This window comes from Vicugna pacos, chromosome 8, assembly GCF_048564905.1.
Source record: "Vicugna pacos chromosome 8, VicPac4, whole genome shotgun sequence".
Taxonomy (NCBI): Eukaryota; Metazoa; Chordata; class Mammalia; order Artiodactyla; family Camelidae; genus Vicugna; species Vicugna pacos.
Window position 1 is genome coordinate 3,012,230 of NC_132994.1, and position 16,160 is coordinate 3,028,389.

Sequence of the window (16,160 nt, forward strand, 5' to 3'; positions counted from 1 at the left end):
ATGGCTCTTTGCAGAGATTCTGCTGTGCTTCTATACAGAAATGACGCTCAGGTGGAGAATCAACTGCTTTAGACCAAGATCCTGGAGACAAAGGCCTGTGTCTCCTCAGGCCTGGGCAGCGTGGAACAGAAGTTCACAAAATTGGTAAGGAATAGGTGAGGGGATTTCTAAGAAACCCTTAACAGTCAGATCCCGTGCTGATAAAATAAATAAACTCAAAGATCCTGTTACTGATATAAATATACCATATTGTCATATTTTTATATGTGATTCCTAAGATAGCACTATCGTTTGAGAATGCATTTTAAATTTAGTCATCAGTGATTATTACAACAATAAGTTTTTCAACAACAATGTATTATTACTACTATTGTGCTTCTGTAGGGAAGTTTGCTTTTCGTATTAGCCAAGAACCAAATTAAACAGACTACGACTCTTTTTGGAGTCTCTGGGTTTCAATTCCCGTGTAGCAGTGTTGGCCAGAGAGGACAGAAACCAAAGTGAAACACGGTAGCCCCAGATGCGCGATGCTGGTGGGAGCTATGGGAGCACTTGGTCTGGGCTGAAGTCCAGCTAATACAAACATCTGAAGTCTTCATTTTGGGAGCCTCGTACTTCAGTACATCTCTGCACCTACACTGATCCCACCTGCTCAAAGACGGCCTTGACAGCTGGGCTTCGGGTTAGGACTGCATTCAGCCCCTGAGGTGACTAGTTCTTGGTTGAAAAGTTACCTCTCACTTGGGAAAGTAACAAGATCTCCCCATCTATAGAATGAGACAGTTTAACTGTGCGTGCACCACTGGGCATCTAGCGGGTGGAGGCCAGGGATAGTGCTAAACACCCTACGATGCACAGGACAGACCCTGACAACACAGAATCATTCAGACCCAGATGTCGACAGTGCTGAGGCTGAGGAACCCTGTGCTTTCTAAATGGACATATTCTATGCGATGCGAAACTGTTCTTATTTTTACTCATTTATTTTAAATTACATCTGAAAGAATTCACTTCCTAAAATAATGTTAACTGATGCGGATTCTTCCCCACACTTTCAGAAACAAAATACACATGTTATTTATCAGTCAAGTGATGCCTATTATTAAGTACCTCCACAATCTGCTGCAAGAAAAGATTATCTAGAGCCACAGAAGCACAGTAGGAGACTCCTCTAATTGTTATAGTTTATTTGTCAGAATTCAACAGCTGGTAAAGAGATCCTAAGCAGATGTTTTTAGGAAGATCTTAAAATAAAGATACTGTGTTTTTGAAATCCCAACAATGAATAGATTCTTATTTGGGTATTTCTGAGCCCTCATGATGGAGCACAGGAGCACCCCGGTCCTTCTCTTCCTGCAGTCTGACCTGCGCATCGCTGGTGTCACCTAATCGACACACATATCCACTTACCTTCCACACTGCTCTAGTTCTTTCTTCTTCCCCTTGGTATTCAAGGCAGACATACTGGAAATGCTACAACTACACTGTGTGAATTAGTCATATACCCTGTCAGCAATCTGTAGAATGCTATCAGTTTTTTGGCTATAAAAATCAGTATTTATAATTGTAATGTCTTAATCAAAAAAGATACTTCCCTCTTAAAAGTAACACTTCTGTAGTCCTTTATGAGATTTATTGTGTTCACAAAACAAATAAGGTAATTCACACTTAATATATGATTTTTACAAAAAGGATAACATTTCTCAGTTTTCAAAATCACTCAAATCATTTTAAGGTTTTAAATGTTTCCTTGATTTTAAAATAATGAATACAGTAAAAACAAAAACAAAAAATAATGACCAGGTTTCCATTAAGGAAAGCTATTAACCATGGACATGCTGCAGAGAAAGGAAGACTTTGCTTAAATAAAAAAGGGAAGAGGGTAGAGGCTGGATTTCGTCTTAGAAAGGTTCTTTTAGGCTTTCCCCAAAGGAACAGGAAACTGGCCGTTCAGAAGAAACAGAAGCAATAATGGGACAAGGGCACCCAAGACTCTGGAGCTTTAGCAGAGTAAAATATAAAAGAAAAACCTAGGTCTCATGATTATTTAAAAACACCTGAGAATAGTATATTGGCTAAGTTAACATGGTTAAGTACACTGCTCTGTTTTCCTGTTTTATTTACTTATGTTTCTAATGGGAACCCATATATATTTTGGGGGGGGAGAGGTAATTAGGCTTATTTATTCATTTAACGGAGGTACTGGGGACTGAACCCAGGATGTTACGCATGCTAGGCATGTGCTCTACCACTGAGCTGTACCCTCCCCCTTGAACCCATATATTTCCACTTTGTGAATAAAGTAATTATATGTGTGTATATATATATATATATATATGAAGCAATTTCCTAGAAACTCATTTCTCATAATTCTACAGATGGCCAAAAAAAGAAAAGAACACAGCTAAAGAGAGACTCGTTCCAACTCCTGTGACAACATTATAATTTTTAAAATCAGTTAATGAATATTTGTTGACATTTAAAACTACAAATAGAAAAAAACTTCTAAAGTTCTTGAAAACATACATTAATGGCTTAGTGTAACAACAGTAGTTTTAGGCGCTGAGGCTAGTACGCAGCCTTGCTATGCTCCAGTGTCCTCATCTGCAAAATGGGGGCAACAGCATTCCTACTTCACAAGGGTAAATAAGCTAATATTGTAACACTATTAGGTGGCACCTGGAATACAGTAAGTGCCATGTGTGTGTTAGGTATTAGTCATGTATTTCAATGCTATTTATCGCACTAGTTATGACTATTAGAAAACAGTATTCTTTCATGTTATTTTCTATACTATGAATTCAATTCCAGTGTAAACTAATAAATTTATTTCTAGTTACAAGTAGAAATCTTAAAACATAAAAACAATATGAATAGGTCATTTGGATAATTTTTGTAGCTAGTGATATTGACAGTTCTGCTACAAAAAAGCCTTCTAAAATAGATTTATGATGTTAATGTGAAAGCAAATGTCTATAATCTATAATACTAATATTTTAGTTCAGGCACTTCTTCATTTAGGGTTGTTTTTACCAACTAATATTTACTGAGTTTCATGCTATTCAGAATGGCAATCATTTTACATGAATTATCTTGTTTTATGGTCTTGTGAGGAAGATACTATTACTCCCATTTTACTAATGAAGAAACTGAATCTTATTTAGATTAGATAACTTTGTCAGTGTTTCAGTTAAAACTAATATCTACGTGTACCTTCAAAGTTTGGCTCTTAAACGGTGCTAGGCTGGTACAACCAGAGCGGAGATGAAAGTCTTGTCACCCATTACGAGGCAAATAATAAATTCATAACTTGTAAGCAAAAGTTTTAACTAATCCTTAAAAATAGTTCAAGTGCAAAAGATTTACTCACATCCACTAATAATTATAAACTTAGTGATACAAATATCTGAATGCCATGGATTACAGAATTTTTACAGTAAAAATTTATAGTTATGCTTTCTTTAGTGTTTTTATTTTCTTATGTTGCTATTATTGCTACTGCTAGTTAAATTTTACTTTGTGAAATGCAGCATAAATACACAGACCCCAGGGAACATTTATATTCAGATATTTCCTGTTCTGTCAGCAGCAGTGGTATGAACTCCTCAGCTCTACACAATGGTCCCAGTCAGTGTAAGTTTTTCTCACATGAAAACTGTATATTCTATTGGATTTTGTAGGAATACCTTGTGGTTGTGTGAATCAACTACATATTACTGTGTCCTGTAAATAACATTGTTGTTACTCAGTACTCTTAAGAAACAAAATCATAAAACTCCACTTATAATAGAATTTTTCATTCACTGGTTCTAATAACAGATAATACATGAACTAAACACTCCCAAATCTTTTTCATATTAATAACAATATTTAAGACAGGGTCCTGTAAAGGTTAAAACAGGGCTCAAATAAAGTGGGCTGTATTCAGTTACTAAATCTGTCGTGTCTCTATCAAATGTTTCAAGAGCAGGATGGAGGACATAGGAATGAAGATAAAAAACAGATTTAAAAGGCCAGGGCTAGGGGAGGATATAGCTCAGTGGTAGAGCACATGCTTAGCATGCACAAGGTCCTGGGTTCAATTCCCAGTACCTCCATTAAAAATAAATAAATAAATAGATCTAATTACCTACCCCCGCAAAAAGTCTTTTTATTTAAAAGGCCAGGGCTTAAGTTTGGGTTCAACGTGGAGTGGAATGAAGGTTACCAGAGCTGAGAGGGGCTCTGCAGAGCTTGATGAATCCTCTAGAGGGCTGACTCATCAAATCACCAAAAGTGATGCTAGGATTAAGTATACTAAGACCCAAGAAAAATATCTTTTCCTAAGCATAACTGTGTAATAAATGTTTGTGAATGAACTTTTCTCAAAGTTCCCACTGAATATGTGAGGATGGCCCAGGAGCTCAGCAGTTTCCATGACAGTGGAGGAGTAATGACTGCAATTGGGATAGGATGCAAAAGGACCGATTCCCACCTCTGGATGGTACTTGGTATGTGAGAAACTGAATGTCTTCTATAGCCGGGAAGGTATACGGTAAGGTATACGGCCTGTGTAATCTGGACTGCTGCCTTTTTTTTTTTTTTTTGGTAAATAAAGTTTTCTGAAAAAGAGCTACATCCATTAGTTTACGTGCTGTCTACAGCTGTTTTTGTGCTACAATGGTATTGCTGAGTAGTTACAATTGAGATCATAAGGTTCACAAAGCCAAAAGCTTTACTATCTGGCCCTTTAGAGGAAAAGTTTGCCAACCTCTGCTCTATAATGGCAGGGGTGGGGAGTGCAGGGGGTTATGGGGGAGGGCGGGAATGGGGGAGGGTGGAGAGGGAGTGAGGGTTATCTAGTTTTCAGTTACGTCTCCACTGTGGAGATGACACTCTTTGAAGAAGATAAGATGAGGGCAGTCTGTTCTCCTCAGAGACTTTCAAGGACACAGCGGAAAGAAAGTGCTGGGCAGACGGAGTGTGAGGGTCAATCAGAAGGGATGAAAGGTCAGAGGTGAGGATGGCAAAGGGGAGGCTGGGGACTTCAGGGAGTAAAAGCTTAGAATACACAAGCAAGATGGGGAACATACTTAATCATAAGTTAATGAGAGATGAGTAACAGGACTCATCCACTGGTGAGAATCTGTAGAAGAAATAACTATTAACTTTAGTTTCTGCTGTTTTCCAGAAATGCTTGCTAGCCTTAGAATAGGAAATTAAACATCTATGTGGCGGTTTAGAGCAAGGGCTGAGGACTGCACTTGGGGCAGCCAGAAGGACGGCGGGCTTGGACACGCAAAGGCCCAGCTCCAAGATGGACTGACTTATAACTGAGATGAACTACAAATAAAATTTTAAGGATAATTTCAAAGTAGCTGTGCAGCTCATAATAATAAATATAATCATGTGAAAAAAATTAAACCATGCTATCAATTGCTTAGTTTTAATTATGAGCCTGCTATTTCATTACTAAGAAAGTACAATCGATTTGACAGTTTTCTAATCACCAGAAAAACATGCTGATAATTTATTTGCTACAGGTTTATTTTTAAAAAGGTTTTCAAGTGAATGTTTTCAAAACTGTTACCATGTGCTTACCTGCTTTCTTACTGAGCTTGTATAGGAAAGTTTGGCGAGGGTCTGAGTGATCTCGACATGTCAATTGCAAAAGAGAACCTGATTTTTTCCATTTCTGCATAAACCACAGACCTAGACGGTTATACATGATATGTGAGAGTTATAAACTGGAAATATATAATAACATATGCCAAGGTTATTAATTTTAATATATATTTCATTTCAAAATATGACACCCCCAAATTAGCATTTTGTTGGTGAATAAAAAATATATTTGAAAAACATTTCCATATTCTGATAACAAATATAAACACACATACACACACAGGTTAACGATGGGTTACTGCTGGGGACGGAGGGCGTGCTATTTCTACCTCATTCAGTAATGAAGTCGGTAATGGCCCCTGAAGAACAAATTTGGGGAAATTTCACCTTTAGATGTATTTGTTCAAATTATAATGAAGCAGAGGGGGATAACACTTCAAACACAGTAGCAGATCCACATGCCGGAGCACTAAGTCTTGGTAGATAAGCAGAGTTCAGTTACGGTAGACTGAGTGTATAAGGACAAACGCTTAGAACGAGCCATTGGATAAAGTTTTCTAACAACAGCTGAATATAATTTAAATTCCACATTTAACTGTATTTATTTATATTATCAGTTACCCATATTTAAATGCATTTTCCCCTCAAGTGACACTTCACTCTGGAGCTGGTTTTCAAGATTGTGGACTATGCATTTCTACTTTTGTTGCTTCTAATATAACAGAGGTGAACAGGAGAAGAGGAGAGGAAAAAACCCTTTAACTGATTAAAGGTGCTAATTGTAAGCCTGTCTGGGGAGTAGTTTAGTGAAGAAAAAGAAGGTAATTCAAAGGGCTGTATCCTATTCATACTGGGCTCCATGTTGTGTTACTTATGGATTTCACTTTTCTCATGCCCTCTTTTCTGAAACTGTAAAACTCTAGAACTAGCTACATCTTCTGAGCACCATCATTTGAAATGGGATACAAAGGAAAATGTATGGTTCATTTGTCAGTGAAAGAGGTAGAAGAGAAATTGGAAATAAGAGTTTCACAGCTCAGTGAAAAAAGTCAGATGAAATCTAATTTATTCTTAAAATGGGAATCAACTGATCAAGCTATAAAAACCATTTTAAAAAAATCTAAGGGAAAAACAAAGCCAAATAAAGGGCAAATCAAGGATCAGATCTTTCTTAAGGAGTTTATTCTAATCTTAGTTTCTTTAAAAAATTTGGAATTTATTTTCTCATAATATCCCCTCATCATTATCATACCAAAATCAAAATTAACATTCTATATAAAACATTCTGTAAGTTTACAATATATTAAGTATAGATATTAATTTGTTATCTGCTCAACTAAACAACAGAATAGCTTGTTTACAAGAGTAACACTGGAAATATTTAGATAGTTTACTAAAAACAGGAAAAAATGCTACTGTGATGACAAATATCTCAGTATGACACCATTTTCTGAAATGCGTTTATCAGCTTATTTCATGTGCCAGACAAAATAGAAAAAATAGCTACATCTTTGTTTTCTCCATGAAATTCCAAGTATGTGACAAATTGGCTCTAAAATAAATATCTAAAAATATTAAATTTGAACTTAAATCTTCTCCCCATGCCATATGTTTTATACTGAACAATAAAACGTCGTACCTGTGTTAACAAGAGCACTGCTATTATAGAGCGTACCAAGGTGAGGTCCAGAAAGTGACAGAAAGGTATGAAGTCTGTTGAGGTAATATTTAAACCGTGGCCTTGTAAGCACTGAACGGATTATTAAATTGCCCAATGAATGTCCAATAAAGCTGTAAGAGAAAAAAAGGCCATTTCTCCCATAGTATCAGTTTTTTTTTTAAAGATTAATTAATTAATTAATTAAATGGAGGTACTGGGGATAGAACCCAGGACCTCGTGCATGCTGAGCACACGCTCTACCACTGAGCTGTATCCTTTCCCCTCCATAGTATCAGTTTTAAAAACAAAAGTCAAAGCTGCTATCACTATATACAGATGTGAAATACCAAGAATTTAAAATTTTCTATGTTTGATACTCTGAAATGACATAACATATTTTGAAGGAAAAATGTGAGAATGTAGAAAAAAATCCTATTATATAATTTAAATATTTATTTTATAGAAACAAGGTATTACTTATTAGAAAATTTTTACCCATAGTTTATAACTGCTTAGCAAGAAATATATTTTAAAAGTAATAAATGTTGACTGGATGATAGATTTGCCTCCTTAGGTACACACACCAATTATTTACTAGTTAAGTCATGATTTAAAACAAAATGATGAAATTGTAACTATAAGGATGATTTAAGTTCACTCTATACCCATTTCACTGTTCTCTGGTCCACACTCCAAAGTGGGAGAGTTCTTTGACTAAGTACTTTCAAGGCACAGGAGAAAATACGTGCACTTTCCTATTACAAGTCTCAGATTATACCAAAAGAACAGCTAAAAGGCATTTCATCTTCAAGGAATAGTTGGAACCAAAAGAGCCTTTTTGCTCACATGATTTCACAACAGACAGTATCCGAATCCCTGGGGACACTAAGTGAAAGAGGAGAGCTGGAGAGCTGTCTGAACGTGGCTGACAGATGTGAGGACTGAGAGGCTGACAAACTCCCTCCCAAGGTGAAGTTCCCAAAGCTGGGAGGGAAGAGTTCTGAGGGTAACCAACAGTCCTCATTCTGCCAGATGAAGCTTTTGGGTAAGGTTGATTATAACTGACCATCTCATCTAAGAGAGGGCATACTTTTGCGGATGAATGACACAATGGAAACAACACATCATTTTCTCACCATAAAATAATTAATGAAAGGAACGTAAGATGACTACAGAAAGTTTAGTAAACAGATTAAAGTCCATAAATGAAGAGAATAATTAGAACAAGAAAACAATCTCTCTTCCCCTCAACATACTTGCATCTCTCACCGTATTTTAACAAAAATCTGCTTTTAAAAAATGACTTCAAATAAAAAACTGACTCTCTCCTCTTCATCCCTACTCCATACTTCAAACCAGAGACAAACTCTAAATAAAGCCTGCAGGATAAAGAGCCAGCTTCTTCCTCTGACCTAGCTGGGTATGAAAGGAACCAGTTTATTCTAAAAAGAATTTTGAGGCAAGAAGATTAGCTTTGACTTTTTCTTTAATCCTTACTGAATGAGAAGGAAACAAATGCTTTTCTTTCCCATGTCTATTTGCAATATCTGATTAAATACTGAAACATATATTGGTTTGATCAACTCTTGCTTAAGGAAAACTGACTAATGAAGTACAGTCATGAAACTGGAAGTATTTTTGCTGTTTCATTTGTTTATATATATCCATTTCCCTATAACCTTTCTTTTTTGGTAACACCTTTATTGAGATATCATTCACATATACAACTTATCCATTTAAAGTGTACAATTGAATGGTTTTTAGTGTATTTACAGAGTAGTGCAGCCACCACCACAAGTTATCACCCCTCCACCCCACTCCCATCTTTCTCAGCCCTGAGCAATCACTGATCTACTTCTGTCTCTGTAGATTTGCCAATTTTGGGCAATTCATATAAACAGAATCATATATTGTCTTTCCCTAAAATCTTTCACCTTTTTGTTCTCACTTTAAATTAATCTGAGTTGTGCTCTCCTGTATTTCAGAATAGGACAACAAAATTACTAGAAATTCTGTGTAATTTTTCTATCATCCATAGAGATGTATAGGTAAATTACATAATATTATAGAAATTACCTTATTTTTGAGACCGTTAGACTATATATCTGAATATATTGTATTATCTCATCCAGAAGACGATCAGTCATGCTATCAAAATCAGCAAAGGTATCATTCTAAATAAAAGCAAAATAGATACATTATATACTGAGTATGTATAATTACATGAAAAATTGTTTTTAATTCAGGTATTGAAAATACAGTTAAAGACCAGAGTTTTTTAGAGAAGTTAGTGAAGTAATATTCATGATATTAACATGAGCAAACAGTTAATTTCTAGGAAAAAAATTGTTCAGTGTTCTTAATGACACTTCATTTCACCCACTATCAGCATTGAACATCAGGTTATTTACATGGTTTAATTAATAAAATATTCACATAGAAATGTGTAATTCTAGAAATTCTGTGCATATAAAGAGCTCATAAATTGAACTATAAATCATTTCTGTTTCCTTAGGATATGCATGAATGTTAAATGTCACAGAAATCAGAAAAATTATTTCTACTCCTACAGGCATTTTGTAGTAAGCAAATATTTAGGTAGAGACTAGTATAAAAATGTGTGCTTCTAATGAAAATACTGCCATATTGTACCTGATTTCGCTCAGACATAAGAAAATCAATTCTTCCCCCAGGCAGTCCAAGTTCAATATAAGTTTTTACTAATCGGAGATCTGCACTGTTACCTAGAAAATGAAGGAAATGAAAATTATGTTTAAAGGATGAGATAAAGCAAAAGGCACCACGTGCATCCTCATCTGGTTTTACGGTTCCTGAAGCCAGAGCAGGGCCCGAGCCAGTTCTGAATTGAGGGGGCACTCTGATATAGAGCTCTCAGTTTTTATTTCAAAGCTGATTTCCATCAGCCGGAGGTCTGGGTCACAACGATGCTCTCACTTTCCCGCCTAATGATGTATTAACTGTCAGCACCCAGCCTGGTGACTGGGCCGCAGCAGCCGTGAGTGCCTGGCTGAACACTCTTTATCGTCGCTTCTCTAGATGATCATTTAACCAACCCCGAATGCATTTCAGATTTAGATTTAACCTGTTGACTTTCCTTTGGCGTTACTAGTACAGATGAATAGAAATAAAAATCCATTTAAATAACCCAAGGGAGTTTATTTTAGTTACTAACTTAAAAGATATCTATGAGTACAAAATATTCGTAACAGATATAATACATATATATAAATAGTTATTATTTTAAAAAATTAGTTTAGTGGCTTTTCAGTTAATTTCTTTGGCTTACTTAGGAATACAAATGTGTCATCAATTGCTGAATTTTTACTTTACCCTTCCAATATTTACATCTTTTAGCAATGTTGTGCATAGACAGAATTGACTGTTTTATTCCTGATTTTAAAAGAAATACCTGTAGTGTTTCACTACTAAGTATTTTTCCCATGAACTAGAAATATATACATTTAATCACATTAGTGAACAAGACTAGAGCTACTTTTAAGGCTTAAAATTTGGTGCTTAGTTGTCATAACTGGGAATGGATACTGAATTTTACCAACACTTCATACTTGATTTGCTGATGTAGCATATTTTATTAATAAATTTTATTATATTCATCTATCCTTGCATTCTGGGAATTAAATCCTATTTGTTGCAGTTACTTGAATATACTGACTTGCTAGAGGGTTTGGGGGGACATTCTATTTTTTAAATTTATTTTCTGCAATATTACTAGAGTTTTATTAAGTATATTTATGTTGGATTGGTTCAACATATTTTTTTTTTTGAGTGTGGGTGTTCCATCTTTTTCAGATTTAATGACAAGGTTGGGTTAACTTCATGGAATAAAATAGGCTACATTCGATCTCTTTTCCTATTATTCTGGGCTAATTTACACACATGGGGATTATGTGTTTCTTGAAAATTTCAAAGAGGAATTTGTCAGAGATTTTACTGGGCTAAGAAGTCTTTCTTGGAGAATAATTCTTTGAAAATTTTTAGTGGAGGGAAAGAGATTAGTAGTAGAGGTATTTTATTTCTTGAGACTCAGGGTGTTTTTTAAATAAAAATCTCCAATTTCATGAGAATTTACTAGCTCAGACCTGTGTTTAGTATTTTGATAATCTATAAAATATTTTGTCAACTTGTTACTACAGAATCTCATTAGAATACAGTAATACTCTGGTAGTCTAGAGATATTTGGCATCTTCTAACACAGCTCTTAAGCAATAAAAATAGTCTGTTGAGTAACCGAAATAGTTGTCATAAAAGCATAGCAGAAAGCCAGGTATTAAGAATTGAAATTACACTCTAATTAATCAGTGAATCTTTAACTCTTTTGGAATTGACTTTTCTTGTCCATAAGGTTTAAAGCATCAAGCTAACAGGGAACCAGAAAGACTATCAAAGGGAGACAAAATGATTGCCATGAGTGACAGCTGATAAAAATAACAGTAAGAGAGAGGACAGAGAAATCCAAAGCTAAAATAAACAAAATGTTGGCACATGGATGTCAATTCCATGGAAAATTTAGTTAAAAAACAAACTTAATATTACACGTAGCAAAATTTAACATATCTCTGCTTCAGAATGTATTTAAGATTTAATTAATTTTAGCAGTTTAGAAATCGTTTTTCAGGTCAAAGATGAAATAAAACTAAAATGAGATCTCTTAGGAAAAGAAAACATTGGGTTGCTATGGGTTATATCAACAGATGTGACGTACCATCTAGACCATGCACGCAGACAACGAGATGCACTCCATCTTCAGACCTGTCCTCCTCTTCCATGCTGAAATACGGGACTGAGGATGCCAGCAGAGGAACCTCACTGTACATGAACCCAGGGAGTTTAAGTTGCTTCAGTTCTTCTCTTGCCTGAAGGAAGCTGAAGCAAAATATTGTAAAAGTATCTTTACTAAACATTAGATTCAGTTTTTAAAACCAAAGAGACAATCTGAATTTGGAGAATTGCAGAAGAGGAAACCCAGAGATATCTGGTTTTAAAATAATGAAAATATGTGGGATCACCTAAATGATTAGGAAATCAGAGAGTGATTTTCTTTACTATTATTAGCACATGTTCTGATAAAAAACAATGAATATTTAAAACCTGATATCACTACTCTTTTAAACTTGAAACCCACTAAGAAAACATTAAGAGTGGGGTTATACTCTACAGAATTTTATGTTGTGTGCACAGAAAAGCTGGGAGAATCTGATGCTGATCCCCTAATCAAATCCTACCCTCTCTGCTCCTTTTTAATCTTACATAAATGGAAAAGAAGGAGCCATTCTGCACAGTGTACCAGTGAAAATGGTGGGTACAGTATTTAGTAGTTTAGGTTATTTGTATTTTTCTCTAAAAATACCAATAAGGAGGGTCAGAACTAAGAGGGGGGGTATGACTAAACAGAACTTGTGGCACACACTCACTGAGAGTGAGTGACAAATCTAATCAACTTGGGGATTGAGAATGTCAAAAATTAACGATTTTAACATTAAATCATTTGGACTGATAAAGTAAAACTCAAAGAAGCTGATGAACACTAAACCGAGCAGGATATACTGGGGGAAGACACTCAGACCACTGTTTTCATGAATGACTCAGAAGGAATGTGAGGTGCCCAGAGGGTGCTGTAACCTTCAGCTTTCCAGCACAGCAACCACAGCTCTTCGACAGGCGGCTCCCCCTCCCTGGGTGCACCAGCTGAGAGCAACACACATCTTACGTGCATCCATCAGAGTAATCCGGGAATTTAAAAATCTACAGCACAAGTGCCTAGACATTTCTCTCCTGGGGTTATAATGCCGTCTGGAGTCAGACAGTAGAATATTTTGAAAGCTAGTGTCATGCTAGTAAACCTATGCCATCTTCACATTTTTCTGGACTTTTTTTTAAAAACTGGTCCATGAAATCTCAATTCTGGAACCACTGACTTAGCTGAGGCAATCTGAGTCTGGCAGGCTTAGGAAGCCTCTGGCAATTATCTAATCTTTGCTAGATGTATTTATAAAACCTAACTTAATGGGGGTGGGAATGAGATATTAATGGGAAAAAAAGGTCTTAATCTCAATTATTCCACACTTCTAACGTAAAATTACCAAGGGGAAATCTGTATCAGGAATGTCTAGCCTGTAGAGCAGGCCGATCATACAGGGAACTGCAGGTCTTTGTCAGAGAAGATACTGAGTTTACTTCTCCACATCAGACAGTGAATCAAAGAAGCACTTTCTGTATCACAGGAACCAGAGAATATGAAATACACACGTTACCAGAGAAACAGACACACGTTCTCTCTCCCTCTACATTCAGTAGCACACGCTGCTGGGCTTCCGCTACTTACGCTTGTATTTGAGGTTTTGGTGAATTTTCATACCAGGAAGCTGACGATGTGAAGTTGTGAGAGGCGCTGCTTGGCTGCTTTGTGATGGCATCACATTTGCTTTTGGAAGAAGACTTAACACTACAAGGAGACTCCCGTGGTGCAGAGGGGAAGGACAGACAGCCAGAAGTGCAGACGGCAGGCATGCTCATACCTTCCCTCAGGTAGTCACTGTTCATTTTTTCAGCTTTTATAAGTCTCTCTTCTTCTAGTGCATCTCTGTCTGCACAGTGAGCATCTACTGTTCCACCCAGCGCTGAATAATCCGCCTCTTCGTAATACCCATTCTCCACCATTTGTTGATCCTGCTCGTCCTCCTCCTCTTTACCCTGTTTCCGCTGAAGGCTCCTGATTTCTTTTTCAGAAATTTCCCTCTGAGGGCTAACTGAATTGCTGTAGCTAACAGCACATGTGTCAGAAATACCTGTACTGCTTTGACAGCCAAAATAGTTTTCCACAAGCCCTTGTTTTACCATATCAGGACTGGCTGAAAAGCAGTCATCTGTACCCAAGTGAGTTTCATTTTTAACTGGAGGCCCTTCTGAATAGATCTGTTCGAGATTTAACGCATCACTATTTTTTCTTTTCACAGTTCTATCTTCACTGACTTCTGTACTGGTAGAAATGGAACCTGAAACCACACAAGGGGCACCTAACCAGACCAGTTCTGAATTTAATGTAATTGCAGTCCCTGCAGAGTTATTAGATTTATCAGGACTCTGGGGGTCTTTACACAAAGTGTCCAAGTTAGGTTTGGAGCTGCAACTAATTTTCACATCACTGGAAGTATCTTCATCTGAAAAAACAAATTGTAAAGGGTCTTTAGTGCTTGAATTTAAGGAATGGATTGCTATAGTTTCACTGTCCAAATGTCCTGAAAATATGACACTCTGCTGTTGCAAAATAATACTTGACTTTCTACTATCGTCACATTTTGGCAAATCAACTGTTTCTAGATTTAATACAGTTTTGCTATCGCTTAGGTGGCATTCAGGTACAACAGGTTTCTTAGGATTCTCATCAGGTGACAGTTCATCATCAGAAGGAAGAGAGTTTATGGATGTTAAAGACGACTGGATCTCACTAAAAGCACTCGTGCTTTCAGTACAATGACTTCCTAATGAAAACTTTACATTATAATCAGGTTTCATCAAAAGCTGAGGAAATAATCTTTCATTACTGTAAAGACCTTGCCCTTGTACAGTTTCAAAGACTACATCAGGGTTTGGATGTGTCGCAAAAGAACTTGGTTCACTTTCAACACCTGAATCTGAGAATCGAGATGAGGCACACGTGGCATTAATATCTGGTAACTTAATGGCATCTCCACTCACTACAACATGATATTCTTTTGTAGAAGAAGCAGGCTCATTACTTCTTAACTTAGCTAATGATTCTCCAACAGAATGACACTTTGGTTCCTGCAAAGCTTCCCTTTCAAGTGTTATTTCTACAGATTTAGATTTACCATTAGATTCTAAGGACTCAAAGTTGGGTAGTTTTAAATTATCCACAAATATTTCATCTTGTTGAAGCTCTGTCCAAGGTCCTATTTTAACGGTTATCTTCTCTCCACTGAAAGGATCTTTAGTGCAGGGCTTTACTTCAATAGTTCTGACTCCTGAGGTCGGGGCTATCTGATGGTTATGGTAATCGTCTGATGAACTTCCGGACGCCACAGTGCGTTCCACTTGTGCAATTTCACTATCGTCCTGGGAGATATCAAGTTTACCTGAAATGGACAAATTTGCACAAAGATTTAGGCTGCCAGAGTTCAAAGGGTCAAACAGGTCTGGCTGCATATTTTCAACATCTGGAGACTTTTGTTCAGTTCTCTCTGTATTAGTTGGCAAACAGCTAGCTTCCTTTTGACTTGTCTGTCTGATGTAGGTCTTTAGGTCAAAATTATATCCACGTATCGTGGGATCCAGACCTTCCTTCTGACTATGTGAAGGATTGCCTTCAAAGCAGTTAAAGAGATCATCTGACGCTGGACTTTTCAAACATTTGTAGCCTACCAAAACCACAGAATCCTTAGAGTTCTGTTTTATTAATTTTTTTGTGTTTTCAGGTTTCATTGTTTTCATGAGCTTAGTAACCTTAACCTTGGATTTATTTGATTCTTCATTCTTTCCTTTTAGAGGTTTTGTTAGCTGCTTTTCACCTTCTGTATACCAACAACTGGAGGCACCAGCAGGTCTGACTTTCAGCTCTGGGCTAGAAAGTCCAGCTACAGAGCTTTCTTCAGTCTCACATTTATCCGTTCTACTGGAATCTGATCTCTGAAGACTCTGAATTCCCATCCAGGGTGCATCTAAGTCTTTTATCCAAAGAAAAAGAAATTCAGGTTTAAAACAAGGTGTGAGAACTCATATGATTAAGACTACTTTTTCTGACTATAACTTTCCAATATCTTCGAAAATACGTAAAACTGGAGAGGGAAAATGGCCCCACATCAGGGAATGGTTTTAGGTCTATTAGGTAGAATATACT

At 36.5% G+C, this 16,160-nt stretch overlaps 1 protein-coding gene across 10 annotated transcripts in view; it reads right to left on the bottom strand.

The window, feature by feature from the left end:
• Window positions 1–16,160, bottom strand: part of FAM135A (family with sequence similarity 135 member A) — a 126,169-nt gene that overhangs the window by 8,885 nt on the left and 101,124 nt on the right. For 5 of the 10 annotated variants that reach the window (XM_031676044.2, XM_072965481.1, XM_072965480.1 and 2 more), the window contains 6 exons: window positions 13,629–15,987; window positions 12,009–12,169; window positions 9,917–10,008; window positions 9,341–9,438; window positions 7,244–7,395; window positions 5,581–5,691 (listed from right to left, as the gene is read on the bottom strand). In XM_031676044.2, the coding sequence (XP_031531904.1) occupies window positions 5,581–5,691; window positions 7,244–7,395; window positions 9,341–9,438; window positions 9,917–10,008; window positions 12,009–12,169; window positions 13,629–15,987 (2,973 nt within the window). The remainder of the gene's footprint in view (window positions 1–5,580; window positions 5,692–7,243; window positions 7,396–9,340; window positions 9,439–9,916; window positions 10,009–12,008; window positions 12,170–13,628; window positions 15,988–16,160) is intronic. The other 5 variants (XM_031676051.2, XM_072965485.1, XM_031676048.2 and 2 more) reach the window with 3 other exon arrangements.